The sequence below is a fragment of the Elgaria multicarinata genome, chromosome 3 (assembly GCF_023053635.1).
Source record: "Elgaria multicarinata webbii isolate HBS135686 ecotype San Diego chromosome 3, rElgMul1.1.pri, whole genome shotgun sequence".
NCBI lineage: Eukaryota > Metazoa > Chordata > Lepidosauria > Squamata > Anguidae > Elgaria > Elgaria multicarinata.
The window spans coordinates 63,792,419-63,814,879 of NC_086173.1; the positions used below are offsets into that span (position 1 = coordinate 63,792,419).

Consider the following 22,461-nt stretch of genomic DNA (forward strand, 5'->3'; position numbering starts at 1 on the left):
TGGAAGCTTCTTTAAGCATGTCAGATGCAATCTTTTACCTGCAGCAGGTACTCAAACTGGTAGATGCAGAGTCCTAGCTCAGCCATAGTAGGTTTGAACAGCTCCCGTAATCTGTACTCTTGCATCAGCCGTACAAACACACAGAAGGCCTCTTCTTCAGGCATCTAGAATCAGACAAGACATTTGCATAAGCTTCTTCAAAGCCCACTGAAGGAAAAAGGAAAAAGGCTCCTATATTAACAGACAAAACCTTAAGATGCATTATACGAATTTCATCAAGGATTTCACTCTTCCAAAGTGCAACAAGGAGAAGCTGCTAGTGGGAGTGCCTAAACAACCCTCTGATGCTCCATCTCTGGGTTGTTTAGCATGGCATCCAACTCCCAAATTCTGGCTTGTCTCTCCCACAAAAAGCCAGAGTTGGAACCCAGGGTTAAATTTATTTATTACATTTTGGTTGTTCAGTCACTCCTGCTGCCAAGAAGAACCAAATGGAGTGCTTGAGCTGCAATAACTAGCATGCTGACTTGTTTAAACCCTATGGTTGTCATTGCGCATGAACCAGGACAGTGATTACTGGACATGGAACAGATGCCCTGAAAATCCAGCTCCTTGTCCAAACACAGGTTCACTCATTTCACGAGTACAACCAAAAAAATTCATACACTGTATTAATAATTCAGCCTGAGGCCCAGTATTGGGCAAAAGGCGGGATACTACTACTACTACTAATAATAATAATAGTTAGAAGAAAAATATGATTACATTTCTCTAGCTTTGGTATGGCTTATCCTGCAAACACCAAAAGCTTTAATAGAGTTGGGACATATTAAAAGAAAACTTCCTTCTACTATATCAGCTATTTTATTAAAGTAACCAAATTTTGTTAATGTTTGCATTTAACAAATCCACACTAATATTAAGATTCAAGCAAATAGTTTATGAACTACAGATTTAGACTGTACTGTAACATTTTGTAAGATATTGAACTGGTCTAGAAATCTCAACTAATGACGAACAGTTCAGGGCAGACATTTATCCCCATGTTATACAAACCTGCATGAGGAGCAGTCCCACGATGAATGCACTGCCCTGGCAATACCCAACCTCGCGGTCTACTAGAGAGTAAGCCTGAAAAATCAAGACAATGCTTAACTTAGAATGCCTAGAATTCACACAACAGCCATGAAGAGTTGAAGCACAATTAGAAATACACACCTATGAGGTAACATTTTGAAACCTAGCAGTATTTGCTCAACCAGCCTTGTGCCACAGAATTTTGTTTCCTTACACTGAACATTTCAAATATCAGCAGTGGAAGAGGAACATGCCTAGAAATGAGCCATGTTGGGCATTTGGTACAATACTTGGGGAGGGTGTTGAGAAGGGGACGGGTTGCCATTGAAGTCCCTATTTACACCAAGGGACTGATTTAGAAAACATTTTCTCAGAAACACAAGGTAAGAATGGAATGATACCAAGGATACTAGTGCCCAGTTGGGCAAATGAGAGATTGACTGAAGAGGAATTAGATGACAGATCTCACATAACTAGAGAGGGATGTGAGAGAAGTTATGCACTCCTGCGATGGAGACAGCAAGAAGAAGAAATGCAGCTTCACGATAGCTAGAGTAATTAATGGGGTACCAAGAGGGTATGAGAAATTAAGCTAAAAGCCACAGATTATTTTTGTAGAAGATAAAACCTAATATTCCAAGACATTTCTTCCAGAGGACCAAGATAAAGGTATGCACACCCTCTACTGTGGCACTTTTCTGCAGCACCTTTAAAAAACACAGGACCCAATCAGTTCAATAAAGTACAAATGAAGATTAAAATGTGTGCCCTAATTTTAAAAACATTTTTAAAGGAATAGCATGAAGCAAAGGTAAAAGTCTCTTCAAAGTAACGTGTCTATCTCAAAGGTCTCAGAAGAAAACAACATTTTGTTCGCTGCAATGCACAGAATCAAGCACATGTTATAGGGATTAGCTGTGATTAACTACAGCTTCTGACTGTGTATTTCTTACATTTTTATCTTTCCCTTCCTGTAAGTAGCTCAGGATGTACCCCCTGCATTTTATCCTTGGGAGGGGGGTAATTTCCAGATTGAATTGGCCTAGCTATAGTATTCTTTCAACTGTTTTCTTTGTAGAGCAGGTTAAGCATTTGTCTTTCCACAGTGCAAGTCAACAAGCCACTCGTGTCTATAAGACAAATTGGGAAGGATGAACACATTACTAAGCTATCCAAATTTCACTGCACATGTCTACCACTGGTCTAATTACATATCATACAAGTGCAACTTGCAGGAGCATCTCAGTCCTATAACTTCATATTTTATGAATTATCAGACTTATACCCTCCTTTGCCCTCACCACAGGATTCCACAAAATTGGCTTGGCTTAGTAGTCAATTGTGCAGTCAACACTGATCCACACAACTAATAATAGATGAATCACTGCACAGGAAGCACTGGGGAAAGGGAGAGCAACAAGAGGGACCTGGGCCGGTTCTTCCCTTCTCCAAAGTATGGCATAAAATGAGAATGACCACACACACTTCACACACCAGTGAAGGACAGAGGCCTTTTAGCTCATGCCTGGAGCAGTGGTCTTACCTATCATAGCTGGGCTTTTTTCTTAAGTTGCAGAGAACAGGGTTCTAGGATATGGTAGTGAGACTGGAAAGGGTGTTTGCTATTATCCACTGGCTTTATCACCTTCTGCTCCCTACAACGCATATCCTTCAGAGCAGGATTGGGGAATCTTTTTCAACCATGAGGGCTGAATTCCAATCAAGGAAAGATCTTGTGATTGGGGTGGGGGGCGCATTCCATCTGTAGGTGGATCCAGAATGTGATTACTGATTTTAAGCTTACTCCCAAACAAGCAGAGCAAGTCTCTGCAGAACAAGCCTCAGAAACAAGCATGCCTGAATCATTCAACAGCTTCCTCCCCAGACCCTGCCCACACTCCCCAGCAGGGAACAGCTCTTCTCTCCAATGAGCAGATTGGAGACCAGCTCGTTTTTTTTTGCCAGAACCTGGCAAGAAGCTGGCAGATCAGATGGGAACCCCTGTAGGCTGTATACTTCCCAGGCCAGAAAAAAAATGGGGAGGGGGGAAGAACTCATGGCCTCATGGCCTCAAAATTTCTGGAAATGTTACATCACTAGGCCAGAGGTTCTCCACCCCTTCTCTAGAAGTTTATCTACTTTCTCCTGCACAGTTTTTTGAGGGGATGTTCTGTAGCTGAACCTTTAAACTTATTACTATAAAAGCTTGGGCACAAATAATTTGATATAACAGTGTGCATTATGCAGAGACCAATGACTAGGTTCAGTAATATGAGGGGGGAAATAAGGGGGGTTTGACTAGCCTATAAACACTCCCCCACCCACTCACCCCCATCCAACCCCCCCCTTACAAAAGTCAATCAACAACTTAAACTATCAAATGGTTGGTATATTCCATCATACTAAGAGTTGAAGAGCATGACTTCTTGTCAGGGCTGTCTTATGAATGAATTTCTAAATAAAAGAAAAGCGATTCAAGTACCCCATCTAAACTGTCTTTAAATATTCATTATCTCAGCCATGATAAGGTTCTATCAATTTAAGATAGAGAAATTGGCATCAAAACAAAGAACTGATAAAGTAGTGCATAAGTACCATACATTTTGTACTTCAGGGATTATGAATGTTAATACGGGATTGGGTGATTGAACAAAATCCAGGTCTGCCTCATTGTTGAAATAAATCCTTGTCACGACCCGCTCACCTTGAGACTCCTTTTAACCTTTTTCTTTAAAGGATCTCAACCATGAATACAGTCGGTATTCTGTGGATTAATCTTCCTTTCTGTTCCTGCCTCTCCTCTTACTCTCCCACTGGTTCTGAAATTCTGACCCCTTTTTGGACCCACAGCAACCAGCTTGGCACTTTGTGCACCTTTTTATTCACCTTTTACTTTACCACTGCCACCATATAAATCAATACCTTACCTCTGGTACTTAAAGAATACAATCCAGTGTGAAAAAACAACTTTTATTTAACAAGAAGTTAATGCATTTTATCAAGCTTGTGGTTTCATTTGTTTCATTACTTGGTTGTTACAATAAAAACGTCATGTATCCTTGCCTACTCTACCCTCTGAAGTCCTAATCTAACTCCTCTTGCTCCCTCTTATTCCTAAAACAAACCACAGACCCTACACTAATCTATCCTCTTTAGCAGACTGACCCTGACTCTCCTCAACTACGAACTACCAACTTATTTTTTTAAACTGTCATTCCCCTTCACACACTCAAATCCAACAGCCAATCAGCATTCACTCACTCCCCCTCCCAACAGAATTAACTACTTACCAGCTTTATCATATGAAGTTTAAACAGCATTTACATAACAGATAGCATACAACAGTGAAACATCACAGTCCTCCTAGGCTGTACTGCTACCAAGGAAATGACAGCCTCATTCTCTCTCATTTCACAGTAGCTTTTGCAATCACCATGTGATGTGAGGCTTACCCAAGTGGGACTAATCCCATCTGCAAGGCCAGCGACCAATTTAGAAGTATTATCATTTGTTTTATAAACAAGCAAGGGAAATAATAACCATAGGAAGATAGATGCAGCTAGAAAATTTCCTCTAATGTCAAGCTGAGTGACTACAGCTAAATTCATAAAATAGTCCTCTGTTTACATACAAAGGAACAAACATTAGATGCTAATTTCCACAGCAAGTTTATCATCAGGGCCTTCTACTTGCCTTCATGACATTGAAGAGGACCTCTTGACCCAGACTGTCCTGTCCCTTAAAGAACTCATGCTCAGGGTACGTCCTGGCAATGTCCCTTCTGATCAGCTTTTCACAAGGAGAAGACATCTTCAGCAATTCTGAATACTGATTCTTCACAGGCATGTCAGTGGCACTACAGAGAAGCTGCCAAACAATGGCTCGAAAGTGATGGGGGATTCCTTTCCTTATGAGCTCCTGAGGAAAAACAAAGCATGAGAAATCCTAAGTGACATTATAGGAGAGAACTCCATAGGCCAAGTCCTTTCCACAATTCAACTTTATACCACAAGGAGATAGCCAATTTTAAACCTTTGGCATGAGCTAAGGGGGGCATTGGACAGAATAGTTCCCTTTTTTACCTCTACAAACCTACTATACCACAATTTCTCTTAAATCTTTGTAAAGTGTTATGAGTATAGGTGGTACTAAAGAAATACTAATAATTTATCTTTCCCTTTAATGTTTTACCCCTGATGAAAAATCCATGCGCTGTTTCCCCCACCCATCATTAGATGTTCTAGCCCAGCCTTTCCCAGCCTGTCACCCTGCAGATGTAGTAGCTTAGAACTCCAATTATCTCCCACCCCCACTGGCTGGGGATGATGGGAAATTGTAATCCAGCGCATCTGGAAATTGCCAGGTTAGGAAAGGCTCAGCTGGCCCATGATTATGAAGTAGGGATACACAGCTGGGAAAATCATTAAGGTAATGCATTCAAGCATACTTTATAAAAAGTGGGAATATGCTGATGTCATCATGGACATGCCACTGTTAGAGACAACCACTTCCCTCACCTTCAGCAATTTTTCCTTCTTTTTCCGCCATTCTTCCCATTCATTGACAATCCTTCCCCACAATATCCAAGTATCCTCCTCAAGATGGCTCAGATTGGATGAGGCAGAAGAGCTGGAGACCAAAGAGGATCCACTGTTCCTTCGTGAACCATTCATAGAGCGCAAAGATTTCGAATCTGCTTCCAGAAGCCTGGAAAATGTCATCCCCAATTAGTGGCATCCCTAACAGCCCCACAAACAGGTTAGATCCCAGAATGTCACATGCGTTCCAGCAACCAATGGCCCTGACACATAAATGGGCCTCCCTATTACTTCATTCAAGGGGGGTAATTTTGCACATGCAGAGATTTATGCACAGAGCTGCAAATCAAACGAAGTCAAAGTTCTCTTGTACACAAACCTTGTATCATGCCAGTACTTATGGAGGTGCTTTGTGTGATACCAGAATTACACAAATGCCAGGATTACACAAACCACCTCCGTAGGTAACACAGCTTCCAAAAGCCTTCCACCTCTGAAGGACAATAGAGGGATTCTCAGGGTCACTATCATGAGAAAAAGGTGGGGGGCAGGGAAGAAGAAAAGACACAGGACACGACTTATTTATTAGATGCTACTTTAACTTTAAGAAAATGTGTAGTAAGAATTAAGAATATCTTGGCTTCATCTCATTTCAAATATTAAATCCTTTCTTTAGGGTAAAGGTGGTATTTGTATTCAACCATACTAGAGAATTAAATCAAATTGAATTCTATTACTTTTACAAATCATCTTCAAATCAGACGCCAACTAGGTCGATCTACATATCAACGTGCTAAATTCCTACAGCCTTTAGCCAAACGCTGTACAGTTGTTACTCATAGATTCATTTTAAAAGGCAGAATATATTTCTGCATTAAGAAAATAAGAAAGCCTTGTTCACTATATATAGCTCAGTAGAACTTGATTCCACAGAATACTATAACAGGTGTTTTGCTTATTATTCAACAAGGTATTCTTATTTATTTATTTATTATTGCATTTCTATACCACCCAATAACCAAAGCTCTCTGGGTGGTTCACAAAAATTAAAACCATAAAGAATAATTTAAACTGTAAAACTTAAACCACAATATAAAAACACAATATAAAAATACAACCAGAATAAATCCAAGCAAGGATTTTGGGCTTTTCACTTATTTTCTTCTTCTCTGATAATCACATTTTAAGGGACCATAATAAAAATGGTCAGGTAAATAAAACTGCTTTAGGACTAAGGAAACAGCTGTTATACCTTGCACCAAAAAATCAAGTACTTCAAAGAAACAATGAAACACAGGACAACTTACTGAGAAATTATTCCATACTCTGCTCAACATTAGTTGTTTACCATTGCAGGTCTCATGCTGTAATAATCGTTTGGTGTTATGATGCCACCATGTGGCCACTTAGAAATCAAACAAAACATTCAGAAGGAAGCAAACCTAGAGCTACTGAAACTAACAGATCTACAGTTGTTTATATGATCTGAGTAGCTGTCAAATCCAAACGTAACAAGAAACTGAAAGGCAAATCCAAAATAGGATTTTCATTTCCTACCTACTCAAGTTTGACACCCACCTATTGGATCTCACCTACTTGGGCAAAAGTTCTGACCCTAATTAGGATTAAGCCTCATCTAGATAGCCCCCATAAGCAACAGTACCTGAAAAATATGAAATATTGCTTTCATTTATTAAGGGGTTCTTATGTCAGACCTATATTTGGGTGACTAACTATCACCACCACTCTTGCTCATCATTCATGCTCCAAAATACATGCAGTTTGTTAAATAATTGCTACAAGGGAGGACATTTCTGGAGCAAGGAACAGCCAATCCCTATTCAAATGGAGAAACTCTCAAATTGCACCACAACACACTATTGCAACTGTCCATTTTATTTTTTTGAGAGCGACTCTAAAGGGGATGACGTAAGCAACACTAGAGAATGTGCAGGCAAATTTGTCTTTCATAGTTTTTAAAGCTCAGCTAAAAACTTTTCTTTTTCCTAAAGCTTTTAAAACTTGATTTTGTTCTGACTTTTATACTGTTAGTTTTACTCTACCCTGTGCCTGTTTGGTGCATTCTCTTCCCCTTCCTATTGTTTTATTATGATTTTATTAGAATGTAAGCCTATGCGGCAAGGTTTTGCTATTTTATTGTTTTACTCTGTACAGCACCATGTACATTGATGGCGCTATATAAATAAATAAATAAATAATAATAATAATAATAATAATATGGCTCATGTTAATAGGTCCAGTAATAACAACATTAGAATTAAAGGGGGGAAAGGAGTGACAGTTGGTCTCATTATGGACTACCAAAGCAGATCTTCCATTTGGTGATACAGGACTGTTTAGTATTAATATTTTGATGCCCCCACAATAATTTAAATTGTATATTTATGTGGAGCACCCAACTAGCAGAATCCATTTTACAGCTTTAATATTAAAAAATAGCCACATTTTAACATAAAGCCAGACGTGTATGTATATTCAAGTTTAGTCTACTTCATTCATCTGAGGGGGGTAGGTTGTTAGATCAGACAGACTTCAAAGTTCCATACCACCTGTTACTAAAAATTCCAAAATCCATATTAGTGTAATATTATTAGGCTACCAAAAGACCACAAAAACTGTGAAAGCTTTCGAGATCTCTTCATCAGGCAAGATGTGACAAAAAGCAGGTTTAGCAGCGGGGGATGGGGGTCAAGGGAGAAAACCAGATTTGAGGACTGCATGTTCAGAATCCCAAGATGAAGTGGGGGGAGGGATCTACAGACATTCATTCGGTACTACAAATTCAGAGTTTCTCACCTGTTTTGTTCTTCTAGCTTTGCTAATAGCTCCAGCTCATCTGGGCTCAGGTTCTCAGAATCTGAAGTGGGGGAGCATGCAGGCATGGAGTTGACAGACGAGAGTGCTTCATGGGAGGAAGAGTCAGGGCTGATCGCTGGACTTGCCATTTCAGGCAGTTTGAGAGTAACAGGGATATTCATTCAAAAAGTCTTCAGAAACAGTTTGCAGGAAGGTCAAAGTATCACCTGAAAGGGGGCAACACAGTTTTTAAAGCAACCATCTCTTTTCTTTGCATCTGTCCCCTAATCAATGTCAACATAAGAACTGCCTTGATAAGACCAGACCAAGATCCTTCGGATCTACACTACTGCTTTAAAGCGCTTCAAAGCGCTTTATAATAGTTTTGACAACTATATATGCAGTGTGTCCTGGCCCCCACCGGTTGTTATAAAGCACTTTAAAGCAGTAGTGTAGTTCCTGCCACTGTTCATGGTTGGCATCTGGGAATTAGATATATAACATTTGAATCCTACTCTGTCTCTAAGAAATTCTGAGAAACATTTTAGCATCACAATAATCCTCAGGAAGGTTAGGCTGAGAAATTGTGAATTGCTGAGGGAATCTGAACTTGGGTTTCCCCCAAAACAAGTCAATTCACTTCACTAATAGGCAAGATAGAACAGGCAGCGTAACACATTTTGTCTTTACAAAACTGTCAGGTTAGTGTACTGCATTCTACCAAAATTTACACATTCAATTTATGCTATGGTTGAATAATCAAATCTACATCAGGCCCTTTTCTGCAAGGGCACATTCACATGGATACTTTCTGCTGTAGCGCTAAACCAAAAGCACAAAAGGATTGATTGATTTTTTAATTCTAAATACCAAGTTTTTCTTAAAGAATAGTCAGATAAACATTAAATAAGCTGAACAGCATGTTAGCCCTACAGTTAATCTCTAAACAGAATCAATACCTCTACCAGATAAAAAAGCCTCATATATCTCAATCTATTTAAATGAAAAGCCAATTTGACCATTACTCAAATATGACTATTTACACTCTATATACCGACATAAGCATCTCAATTTCACTTGATAAAAATCAACTAATCAGTTCACCTGTAACTATCAGACCTATTAGTCATGGCCAATTTATTTTTCTTTGCTTTTGCTTTTGTGAAGTTGGCCAAATAAAATGAAGCAGAAAGGAGCAACACTGAAACAGAGCCAAAATCGTCCAGTGTGCAGGTTCCCATATTTCCATACTGTCATCACTATGGTTTTAAGAAAGACTCCAAGTAGGAATACTTTAAAGACATTCCACCTACAGGTGAAAAGAAAAGCAAGTGCAATATATGCAGTCTGACAAACAGATACAGAGCCTGGTTTTAAGAATAAAATAACTTATAACTATTGAATTATTTATGCTAATATGTTTTAGTGGTCACGATAGCACCACTAATACCTGGCCCCATCTCCTTTCCTTCAACCAGTGATCATTTTGTGCTTTCCAATGTTTTGTGCAGTTTTCCCCCCCGTTCTGAAAGATTGAAATCCCTCTCCTAAGGCCTGGTTACCGGCAGTAAGAGTTTTAAGCTACAATATGCTGGTATTTTGTTGTTTGGTTTTATTATTGTAAACTGATTGCTAACACATAAATAATATCCCTATCAAGAATATGAAACACTTTTTTTCTAAAGCCACAAATAATTCAGGCACAAAGGTTTCCCAGGTTTTTGAAATAAAGAGGTCATTCCACCTTCCTTTAGTCTGCTAAGTTGTTGTACAAAGATCATAGGACTTTGTTAAATTCTTTTCTGCAGATTTGCAGAGATATTTCCCAAAGAGCTTTACTCCCCACTCCCAACCCACTCATAATTTTATTAAGGCACTTGAAAATATTGGTGTTTTTTTTTTAATGTTTCTGGTTATGTCATGAAGTGTAGACTCGGTGAACTCAGTGAATGTACTACAAAGTCTTATATGATAGGTGGAGCAATCATAATCCTAACTTTTACCTTAATGAGCTCTGATGTCAGAGTCTCAGAGATATCCGAAGCCCTTCCAGGTTCATGTCAGTAGAGCAGAAGTAAGGGTGGAGCAGTGTTTCTGTTCTTTATTTCCCTTCCCAGGCCATCGTTTGTTTTTAATTTAATTCCCTCTAATTGAGACCACTGAGAATTAGTCTCTACCAGCACCAGGGGGGATATAGATTACCAGCTGGTTTGGAAGGGGGGGATATATAGGAACCAGAAAATTTGTGGATCCTTATGATCCACAACCATACCCAGACTGACCCCATCACACTTACTTTCACTCTTCTCCAATGGAGAGGTAAAGACTACTGAGTTTTCTGCGGGGGCTGGGAGGAGGGATTTGAGGTTGCATCTCCTTTTCTGCAAGCCCCTGAGACACCCTCCCATGTAAGGCCCTATTTCCCAACATGCTGTATTCTTAAGGGTTTTCACTAGACTAACTGGTATAATATACTACAACAACTCAAACACCTGCTGAGTTGGCTCACGGGGCTTGCTTTGCCTTCACGTGCAACCACTTACTTCAAACACCGTATCTATTTTACATAAAATGTTAATGTGGCATTGAGACGTTCCCAAAACAAAACCCAAAAAACAAAACAAACTTGTCTTCCAGGCGTTGTTGAATCATTTCTTTCTATTATTACATACACTCTCTCCTTAGCTAGACCGGTTAGCTAGCCTTAGCTAGACTGGGCGAAATCTCAGGGTGAATCCTGGGATCGTCCCTGTGCGTCCACATGATGCACAGGGGATCCCGGGATCAGGGAGGGATGATCCCTCCCTTGCCCTGGGATCTCGCCCTCCCCTTTGGGCCCGCTTTTTCCGCAGTCCCGGGCTGAGCCCGTTGCCATGGAACATGTGGCCCATTAACGCAGTTTGACCCGGATCTGCGTGATTCCTTACGCGGATCCAGGAGCGCTGCGCCCATCGGGGGTAGGGTGGGGGAAGCGGGAAAAGTAATTAAAATTTTAAAAAACCTTACCTTTAGCTCATGAGCATTTGTGCACACCTTCCTCTTTAAAATAAATAAATAAATAAATAAAAGGCGGGCACGACACCTCTCCTCCTGAGGTCATCGTGCCTCACGTGTAAACAGAGGAGGGATCTCACGTTAATCACAATGCAAGATCTTCCCTCCTCCATCGCGGACTATGAGATAGGTCTAGCTAAGGCCTTAGTCTTTTTAAGTCTTAGGCCCAATAGCCAAAGTATGTGAAGGAAAGTGGGCTTGCAAGATGGCAGCAGTAGCTTTATCATAAATATTTTCTCTCGTATGGTCATGCTGCAGTTATTTCAATGTGAACACACTTTGTTGCACCTATATGGTTTTCCAGATTTTAGGCGCTCTCTCCAACCCAGCCAGCATGGCCAATTGTCAGGAATGCTGGGAGTTTTAGTCCAAAACATCAGCAGGAAACTAGGTTGAGGAAGGCTGCTATAGATTTTAGAAGCAATTATTCTCAAATCTTCTCTGAGTAATATTTGGTAACTTAGGATATTTTGATCAAATAGTTGGGGCTAAGATCATTTACTAGGTCTAAATGAAGACAGGGATAAAGACTCCATTTCTTGCTCAGTTCTTTCAGCCTCTGTTCCACTTCCTGATTTCTAGGACAAAGGATCGGACCTTATTGTGTACCTAACTATTAGGTAATAACAGAAGGTGCACCAGAAGTCAGACTTACTCACTCCCTTCTTTCATGTGCCATCTAGAAGTGTTTTGCTTAAAAGAAAGCAAGTGTACACTTCTTTCGGTTCAAGTACCTGGGGTAAGGTGACATCGTTTTTGCTTAGGTGTATGTTTGTGCTAGTAGCAGAAGACGCATAGCATGTATACCTTCAAAGAAAAATGGAAGCAAAAAGTAAGGTCCTGTGGCTACAAATGTATAATGCAAGTGATGATCTGAACAGAACACTAGATATGTGGTTAGGTAAAATGAAACACTTCTTTTAAAAAAACCTATGATTTGCATATGCTCAGTTTCTACAATGGAGGGTTTGGTAACTAATAGGAGCTGGTTGCCGGGTAAAAAAAATATAAATTTGTATGACAGATGTACAATTCACAATATCTCTAGCAGTTTGCCATCATTGATCCTTTCATCCTGAAGTGATTTTGTGATCAAATCTAACTTGCCTAACTGCAGTATAGGGTTAACGCCAGTATTCATTGTTAAGATTTCTAACCCAGGAGGGGTATTTATACATTTCCCTAATACAAAACCTGATATAACTGTGATCTATAAAAATCCATAAATATATTACAGCAACACAGGTTAACCACCTATAAGCCCAAAAGCTTATAAAAGAAAAGGAGTACTAAAACAGAAACTCTATAGTGGACCTCCCTACAAATGCTCTAAGCTTCCAAATGTTTGTTCACAAATTATGCCATTGTTCACAAATTATGCCATTTTTACTACTATGTCAGCCTTTGGGACCAAGGTAGCTATCACATCCTGTTCTCTATGACAAATGATTACTAGTGAGGGTGTGAACCAGAATCCTCAATCACAATGCTGTTAATCTAATAGATAGATTCCATTGGCTCCAAGCAAAGAAAGACAATGGTAGAAGACCTATATGCCAGTCACTGTGGGCAAACATTCTTCTCATCTGGGAGAAAGTAGCTTCAAGTAAAACTACCAACTGTGGATCTTAAATGGAGGTATTGCACCCATCAAAGTTTCCCCAACAACAGGACATACTGAAGATACATTCCATCCAATTTGAAACAATATGTCTACATAGAGCAGAAATGCACACAGAACATGTTATCACTCATGTAGTAGGCTGCATCAATAAGAAACTGGATGACATTCCTACATTCCTGATGGATGGTTGCACACAGAAGTACCTTTGGGAGGTATAAGACATCAAGAGTGTTGTGTCTCTAATTGCCTCTGCTTGGGATAGAGGAGAAAGGCTGAACAGCTGAGCCTGAGAGAGTTTGGGGAGGAGCCCTTCACAGGAGCTAGCTGTAATCCAAGGCAGCTAGCCTCATTCAGGCATCAGCAGCACAAAATAAAGAAAGCCTGAGATGCTGGGAGGTTTGCTGGAAGTAATTGCTGTTCTTCCCTGCCTTTGCCCTTGTTCCTTGCCTACCAGCTCCTGAACCTTGCCTGGACCTAACCTGACCTTGTACTGGACTTTGACTATGCCTTGACGCTTTCCTGATTTCAGTATTGTTGACCCAGTTTCAGACAGATACTTTGGCTTTCCACTACGGACTATTTATTGACATTTCTCACCTGCTTATCTCTGTAACGGTGATTTACGACAAAGGGTTGGTTTGCGGCCATATCTAAACACTTAGCCTGGAGATGGAAAATGTTTTCATGAGAAGACAGCAGCCACCATTCATCACATCAGCCTGCGTGGCTCAGATGTTTTAGGTAATCTCCAGATAAAAATATTGAATCCATACTTATGTATTTAGTACTGGACATAAGGCAGCATTTTCAGCTTGAATTTTCTTATTTCCTTTTGCGAAACATGTTTAAAGGAGCTAATTTGTGGTAAAATATTGTTCCAAGGCTACAATCCTATGCACGTTTAGCTGCGAGTAAGTCCCATTGAACTCCATGGGACTTAACGAGTACGAACACATAGAACTGGGCTGCAAATGTGTTCCAAGAAATAAATGCCATCCAGTGCACTTGTTAGATATGGTGGGAAAGTCTATGCATGCTCCAAGCCACACACTTCAGAATAGTAAAGACACATATGATGACAACTCCACCCCTAAAATCACAATAACTGGTTGATATTGCATTTTAGACTTAATATTAAAAACTTGAGTGATAATATTTCTAAGTATTATTTAATTCCAAAGGAATTTATCAGTATTTGAGAAGTGCATACAAAATAAGGGATGCAGAAGAGGCCAACACATTTTGCTCCCCTATGTAGTTGCAAAATGCTCCGGTATGAATAAAATACATTACAAATTTAAGCTATTCTTACAGCAGGCTTCTAAATAGCTGCTTTATTTATTTACTTGTAACATTTATATATTACTGAATATAATAGAACACAGCATTAAAACACTTCCAACAATAAAAGAGCAGTAAAATGGGACAGTAAAATGGAGTGACATAGTTAATTTAACTAAGGCCCTGGGAAGGCCTGCGTGAACAAATGTGTCTTCAGGAGGCATTTGAATGATGCCACATTTTCTGCCTCCCGAACTACACAAGAGAGGTTTTCCAAATGGTGGGTGCTGCTATAAAGAAGGCTTGCCATCTGGGTACCTCATGATGACATTCTGTCAGTTTCGGAATGACCACCAAGACCTCTTCTGCTGATCTTAAAGGTCACCTGGGTATGTATAAGGGAAGGCAGTCTGCTAGGTATCTTGGTCCCAAGTTGTTTAGGGCTTTATATGACAGTAACAAAATGTTGTACTTGCCTGAATATATCAAGAGAGTACGAGTTGCCTCCAAGCAACTAGGGAAGGAAACCAGCAAAGAACTTTGCTCTTTAGTTTCAAGCATCTATATCAAGCTAGGTGCCTTAGAAGAGACGAAGCGAAGGCAGGTCCTCCATACTTATGATCTACACAAACATTTGCATAGAGGTGAATTGTTCACTTCTGTGACCTTCTTTGCAAGGCTGTCTTATAGCAACATCCAATCAATTGCTAAAATTGCAGTTGTTTTACTTTGATGTTCAGTGACCTCCCAGCCTACCACCTTCTGAAAGAAGCAAACTAACAATAATAACCTCAAGATCTGAATTTTAAGCCGAAAGGTAGCCTCAAAAGCAAATTGATTAAGTACAAATGAAAAGTGTTTTGACAGAATCATTATTCTTACCATTCCTTCAAATACAGATTTAAGTTTACCCATGTTTCCATGAATGTAGCCAAAACTGCACCAAACACAAGATGCTGATTTCAATAGACTCAGGAACCCTGAGATTTGCAAAGGTTTTTAAAAAAAACACCCGAAGGGGAAGCCTCCCCTCCCCGCAAACAGCCCAATGATAACTCAGTGGCATAACATGTCAACAAACAGAGAAAAAATGGCCACTTGGAGGGAGGGGGAATGAAATGGAGAGGCTGGAAAAGAAAAGAAAGCCTTGTGGGAAGAGGAATAGAATGGACTAGCAAGGGACAGAAGGATGAGGAAGAGACAGAAATAAAAAGGTAGAGAACACCATATAATAGTTTGGCTAGGTAATATACTCTCACACTAAGAAACTATTTAAAATATATTTTATTGGTTTTCAAGAACACACACACACACGAAAAAGAAAACACTCAACAACAATACAAACATTCCCACAGCACCACAGTGAATTTCCACAGGGACTAAGTGAGAGCTGCCCATAGAAATTCAAGGTTTTAGTGGTGCCAGGATTGGACACATTCCAAAATACAATCACCAAATGGAAAAAAAAAGTAAGCCCAATAAGGAGTAAGTCCAAAATGCTGACCAACTGTTGGAGGAGGATAGGGGAAGGAAGTGGAGCAGGTTGGTTGAGGACAGGGAATAGAGTGGCTGGGACACTGAACAGAAACACTCCACACTGTAACATTTTGTTGCAGGGCTCCACTTGTCTTAAATGTAAAAACTCAACCATATATTGATCTGTCTCTCTACAGACACATTACATGCTTAGTTCTCTGTACAAGAACCTCATTATACCAAGCACCTGGTCTATAAAAGCTTGTCAATTTCATTGTACAAAAATTATTTCCTGTTTTATGGACTCAGGACCACAAAAGCTTATGCCACAGTAAGAGTCCATCTTTAAGGTGCCACCAGACAATGGGTGCTTCCGGATGAGGCTTTTATCATGCCATTACGCTACCTGATTATGGAATTTTATGTAGGGGCAGACATAATTTCTTCTATTCATAACACTCCTATGTTTTGCCACCACTTCTTCTTAATGTAGAATATCTTACTGTAGAAAATCCATTGAGAAAAAGTTGGAATAGCTGCACAGTGCCTTCTAACTGGTAGTGTGGAGATCCCTCTGTTTGGAAGTACCTTTATTTATTTCTTACATTTATATACCACCCCATAGCCAAAGCTCTCCGGGCGGTTTATGAAGATTAAAAGACTGAACATTAAGAATCAATATACAAAATTTAAAACCATAAAAGCAGCTAACATTTAAAACAACTTTTAAACACTCAGTCAGGCCAAAGCTAGTTCTGGAGTCAGTTAAACTCAACATGTGCTGTTAAATGCCTGGGAGAAAAGAAAAGTCTTGACCTGGTGCTGAAACGGTAACGTTGACGACAGGCGGGCCTCATCAAGATCATTCCATAATTGGGGGGGTACCACAGAAAAGCCTCTCCCCCTTGTTGCTGTCCTCTGAGCTTCCCTCGGAGTAGGCACCCAGAGGAGGACCTTAGAAGTTGGGTGTAGTGTACGGGTAGGTTCATGTCGGAAGGGGCGTTCCATCAGGTATTGTGGTCCCAAGCCAAGTAAGGCTTTATAGGTTAAGACCAGCACCTTGAATCAGGCTCAGAAACATACAGGCAGCCAATGCAAGCAGGCCAGAGTTGGTCTTATATGTTCGAACTATCTTATCCCTGTTACCAATCTGGCCGCCGCATTTTGCACAAGCTGCAGCTTCTGAACCATCTTCAAAGGCAGCCTCACATAGAGTGCATTGCAGTAATTTAACTTGGAGGTAAGAAGAGCATAGACAACTGAAGCCAGGTTATCCCTGCCCAGATAGGGACACAGCTGGGCTGCCAAATGAAGTTGGTAGAATGCATTCCATGCCACCGAGGCCACCTGGGCCTCAAGTGACAGAGATGGTTCTAGGACAACCCCCAAGCTACGAAATTGCTCCTTCAGGGGGAGTGCAACCCCATCCAAAACAGGTTGAACACCCTCCATCCGGTCAGAAGAACCACCCAATAACAGCATCTCAGTCTTGTCTGGATTGGGTTTCAGTTTATTAGCCCTCATCCAGTCCATTGTTGCAGCCAGGCACCAGTTCAGCACATCTACAGCTTCACCCGATGAGGATGAGAAGGAGAGCTGTGTGTCATCAGCCACAGCAATAGCAGAGTAACATTGCTACCCCTCTAGAATTTCCCCCCAAAGTCTGTGGATACAGATAAAGCCAGAGGACCAAATACTCACTATACATCAATAACACCATTTCACACTATAGCAGCTTATGTCTAGCCAGTAGTCTAGTCTCCCAAGGCAAGTAATCAGCTTGGGAGTCTAGTCTAGTCTTCCAAGGCAAGTAATCAATCAACCATGCAAGGAAGATTTACACAAGTTGGTTCTTTTCCATTTATGCCAAGGAAGATGAAAGTACATATGTGTCAGCAGGTACGCCTGTAAATATTTGTGAGCTTGTTACATTCTGTAGATGTACTGCTAATGCTACAGTAGAAACTGAACACATTTCAGTGTTCAAACAAGGAGGGGATAAAAGGAAGAGTACCCATTAGGCTTTCACTCCATTCTGCCTTTTCTCCATCCCAACCTTATATATGCACACTTCTGCACAGCCAGAGTATGCAATAGTGAGGGAGATGCTGGAATCAACATTCCGTGAGCAACCAAGAGAGGCCACCAAAGACTTGCTGTCTCCCAAAGTTACAATTCATAACTGGACAAGAAGTTTGGCTGGGGTGAGGGGGGGCAGGGGGAGATGGGAAAGGCCTTTCTGATCTAGCCATCCTAAGTTGCCATCTTTGTCATGGTGCTCACTCTTGTAAGTGCTCCAATATATACATTTCAGGAGTGATCCAAACAGTGGTTAGGTATGCTCAACAGATCAGATGAATAAGAGATTGATAAACTCCCCACATTCCCATTTGTTAACAACCTACATTCTCCAAAGGACCCAATGCTCTGTGAATGTCAAAGTGATATTCTGAAAAGCTCTTAGTGTCTAACATTCTTCGATACCCCAGGTACACTTCAGGGAAGAAATCACTTTCCATTTTCAGTTCAACTGTGACAGGACTACAAATTGCTGGCATCAAGAGTGAAGAGGTTAAATATTAAGTGTTAAGGGCACCTGAAGGCTGAGATTCCAAGCAATCATTCACTCTTAACCATAAAACAGTATTGCCTAGGCTAGAAAGTAATGCCTATTTACAACCACCACATGTTAGACATTAGCTTAGACATAAGGCACTCTTACCAAAGTAGAAGCCAAGAACAAGCCATCCATGAGCCAGCATCAGCAAGGCAAGCAGCTTATCTCAAACTATATTACTACACTACATTGGTATCCAAAAGATTTTCATTGATTTTCATTGTCTAATAGATAGATATGGTCAATAGATGCTTAAAAATGGATTGGTAGTACTGAGTATGCCATAGAAACAGTCTGCACCCATGCATACATTAATTCTTTCATTCAAGGCACACTGTTGGAAACAGTTCCTCCATTGTTTAAGCTGCAACACTGGACTTCAGCTACAGCTAAAAACAAATGTCTAATAATATTAGAAAGCTTCCCACTGGTACTTGATGGTATGTAGGCTAGTAGAACAGCAGTGCTTTCTTGAGGGTTTTATTAATGCCAAGACAGCAAGGCCCTGGACATCAAACATTAATACGATTACCCATGCCTACTGCCCACCTTCAAAACAAGTAATGCTGCCATTTCAGACAAATACATTACAGACATTAACAATAAAGCCAAATGAGTGCACTAATCTTTCAATGAAAAGCAGTTGTATAAAAACGTTAACAAGAAAAACAAGTGTCCTACATTTCTAACGTAGTTACTAAAGCCCACCAGAAATGAACACAATAAAAAGCTTCCCACAATTAACAACAGGACAATAACATCCCACCTTCTGGGTGCATTCAATTAGTCATTGAAAATGTCAAAGTCACCAAAGAGCAACCTAAAAATTAGCATTCACAGAGAAGTAACAACCATTCAGCAGAAAGAATTTGGTAGGAAAGAGTAAAAGTGAAAAATTCCTTGGGATCAAATAGACAAAATCACTCTATGGCACAGGAGACTTAGCAAAAAGAAAGTCACCCTGGCTGACAGACTAGATTGCTTTCTTTAACCCAAAGGAGGCTGGTAATATCTCCTAAAACAGTTAAGTGCTCTCTCTTTTAAGGAAATTTGCCAATTAACATTTAACTCCAAGAACTTTGTGGTAAAGGCAATGATAGCGTCATCTCTTTTGGGCCATGAGAGGTCTCCTCTCTCTTCACTGATCTTAGGGAATGACAGAAAAGGAAATAAGCTTATAGAACAGCTGCACAGAGATGCAGCTTGGGTCAATTGCATCCTTGTCCCCAGGATAGTTAATTCTCCTGAAGGGCGACAACAGTGATGGGCCAGAAAGTAGTTACCAAAGCAAAGAAATCCATGTGATCCAACTGCTGCTGAACATGGACATAAGAGCAGCATTGCTGGTTCAGACCAAAGGCCTATTTAGTCCGGCATTCAGCCCCCGCAGTGGCCATCCAGATGCCCAAGGGAAACCGACAAGTAGGACATGAGGGCAATAGCCCCTTCCCACTCACATTCCCCATCAACTGGTGTACATAGATACTGGCTCTAATTCTGGAGACAGCATATAGCCGTCGGGACTAGTAGCCATTGACTGTCTTATCCTCTGTTAACCTGGGTTCAAAACTCAGATTAGATGCATGCATACTGGCTGCCCTTCAGTTGCCATTTTCAGTCTCAGTATCTAGTCTGAGTTTTAATGACACCTATATGTTGTAGAAATAAAGTAAAAGGATTGCACAACACTCTGTATATTCAGAATATATGACAAATAGTAATTGTTGGCCTGCCTAAGGGAAAGGAAGAGCAAACCACTCCTTTGTTGGCAGACAGAAGGAAAAGAGAAGTCACTACCACAGGGGATTAGCAGAGATTATGACACACCTTCAGGGTTTGGTAAGGAAACCTCTTCCCTTGCCAAATACAGACTCAGGGAGAATACTGTTCTTTCCCCTGAGGGGCAGGGCAAGGGGATGGTGGGAGAAGAAGGCTTGTCTAACCTTCCCATGGAACAAGGCAAACCTGACTATCACAAGTACAAGAAAGGCTGCCATGCAACTCGAGAGAATCCAAAGGTCCCAATACATTTAGGTCAGGTGCCCCACAAAGTGGGGGCTAGGAGAGAAGGATTTCGGGCCCTGCCTACACACTGCAAGCGGGGGTGGGGTGGGGGGACAGGCGGAGAGTAAGACTGTTAACTTGGCTCCCTCAGACCTCTGGGGTGGGGAGACCCAGTCCCTCGAATAAGGTAAAGGGAGACTTCTTTAAGGGGTGGAAAGGGATAGGAAGAAAACCGCCGGGGGAGGAGGGGGGAAAGCATAGCGTGCCCCCCATCCCCACCTTGCGCTATTTGGCGAGGAGCCAGACCGCCAAGCGGGGGAAAGGGGTCTCCTGAGGGGAGAGCCAAGCGCCCGCGTCCTCCTACCTGCTCGGCCGGCACTGCCATTTCGGCTCCTTCTCCTCAGGGAGGCGGGGGTCCTAAGCCTCCGGGCCCGGCCTCGACGGCCACCGCCTCCCCCTCTGTCAGCACATGCAGCACGGCGGAGGTAACCACGCCGGGAGCTGCAGCAGCCATGGAGGAGCTGCTGCTGCCGGTGGCGGCGGTACAAAAGGAGCCGCCGCTGCTACGTCCTTCTCCCCCCCCTCCCTCCTTCCCTCCACCGCTTTCTTCCCCTCCCGCGGCAACCCCAATTCACTGACAGGCAGCGGGCTCCACCCTCCCTCCTTCTCCTCCTCCACACCCTTTCCCCTGAGTGGCCAATTCTGCTCCGGGCTCTCTTCACTCGGAACCCGCCTACCCAGCCGCATCCTCCAATCGGAACACAGGATTCTCCCAGGCACCGGATCCTCCGCCAGCCACCGTTCATAGAGAGCGAGCCGAGAGAGAGAAGAGAGCGCGATAGGAAAGCTACCGCTGCGGCGGCAGAGGAAGGAAGCTCTGAAAGAGGGGCGGGCATATTAACCCCGTCCATCTCATTTTGACCAATAGGGAGCTAGGAAAGAAGTAACAGACAGCTCGTTCCACCGACTTAAATTTCCAAGAGCAAAATGCGGGAGGAGGTGCTCCTCCCCCTTCGCTCCTGGGACTAAACAGAAGGACTAGAGAGCGGCTATGTGTGTGTGGAGCTACGTATAAAAAGCTAATAACGTCAAGATATAGGCGAGGGGGAGGAGAGAGATAATACATGTGCCCCCGGCTCTGAGGTCCAATAGTTTGGTTGGTAGGAAATTGGCCGCGTTGTAGAAACCTACCTGAATGACAAAAAAAAAAAAAAAAAAAAAACCGCCAATGGGCTTTATAAAGGGCGGCTCTCCTTCATCCCTCCGTGCAACCTAGATCTAGAATAATGAGGTTCGCGGGCTGCGAGGGAGATGCAAATTCCCTTGCCCTTTTCTCTCTCTACCTTCGCTCCAGCACCGAGCCATGAACCTTCGTCTCCAAACATTTCTAGCAGGTGATGCAGCAGCGCCGTGGCAAGACAGAAGGCTCCCAAATCGCCAGGGAGGGCCGGCCCTGGGGTCAACAGCGCCCTGCGCGAGGAGTGCCTTTGGTGCTGCTACGCACCCCCCACCCCGTAGTGAGATTTGCAGGGCCACTCAGAGGATTTGTGGGGCCTGGTGCAGGTGTGATGTCCATCAAGGACGACATTGCGCAAAACCTTGTTCTCTCAGCCACTGTGCTAAAGTCTGCACAAGCTTTAGTGGTTCGAAAAGCCACATCCTGAGCGGTGGCAACACAGCAGAACTATCACAAGTGTGTGTGTGTGTGTGTGTATGTATGTGTATATATACATACACACACACACACACACACACACACACACACACACACACACACACACAGTCGTGTGAAAAAGAAAGTACACCCTCTTGGAATTGTATGATTTTACATATCAGGACATAATAACAATCATCTGTTCCTTTAGCAGGTCTAAAAATTAGGTAAATACAACCACAGGTGAACAACAACACATATATTACACCGTGACATGATTTAACAGAAATAAAGCCAAAATAGAGAAGCCATGTGTGAA

At 41.8% G+C, this 22,461-nt stretch overlaps 1 protein-coding gene across 3 annotated transcripts in view; it reads right to left on the minus strand.

Moving 5' to 3' along the window:
* The window catches only part of EVI5L (ecotropic viral integration site 5 like), a 48,414-nt gene extending 27,393 nt beyond the window's left edge, over positions 1-21,021 (minus strand). For 2 of the 3 annotated variants that reach the window (XM_063120506.1, XM_063120505.1), the window contains exons 1-6: positions 20,853-21,021; positions 8,433-8,659; positions 5,595-5,784; positions 4,771-4,995; positions 1,057-1,131; positions 39-164 (exon numbers count right to left, since the gene is read on the minus strand). In XM_063120506.1, the coding sequence (XP_062976576.1) occupies positions 39-164; positions 1,057-1,131; positions 4,771-4,995; positions 5,595-5,784; positions 8,433-8,614 (798 nt within the window). In that variant the 5' untranslated portion in view covers positions 8,615-8,659; positions 20,853-21,021. Of the gene's footprint in view, positions 1-38; positions 165-1,056; positions 1,132-2,030; positions 2,140-4,770; positions 4,996-5,594; positions 5,785-8,432; positions 8,660-20,852 lie in introns of those variants that run through there. The other variant, XM_063120507.1, reaches the window with a different exon arrangement.
* Positions 21,022-22,461: the final 1,440 nt, after the last annotated feature.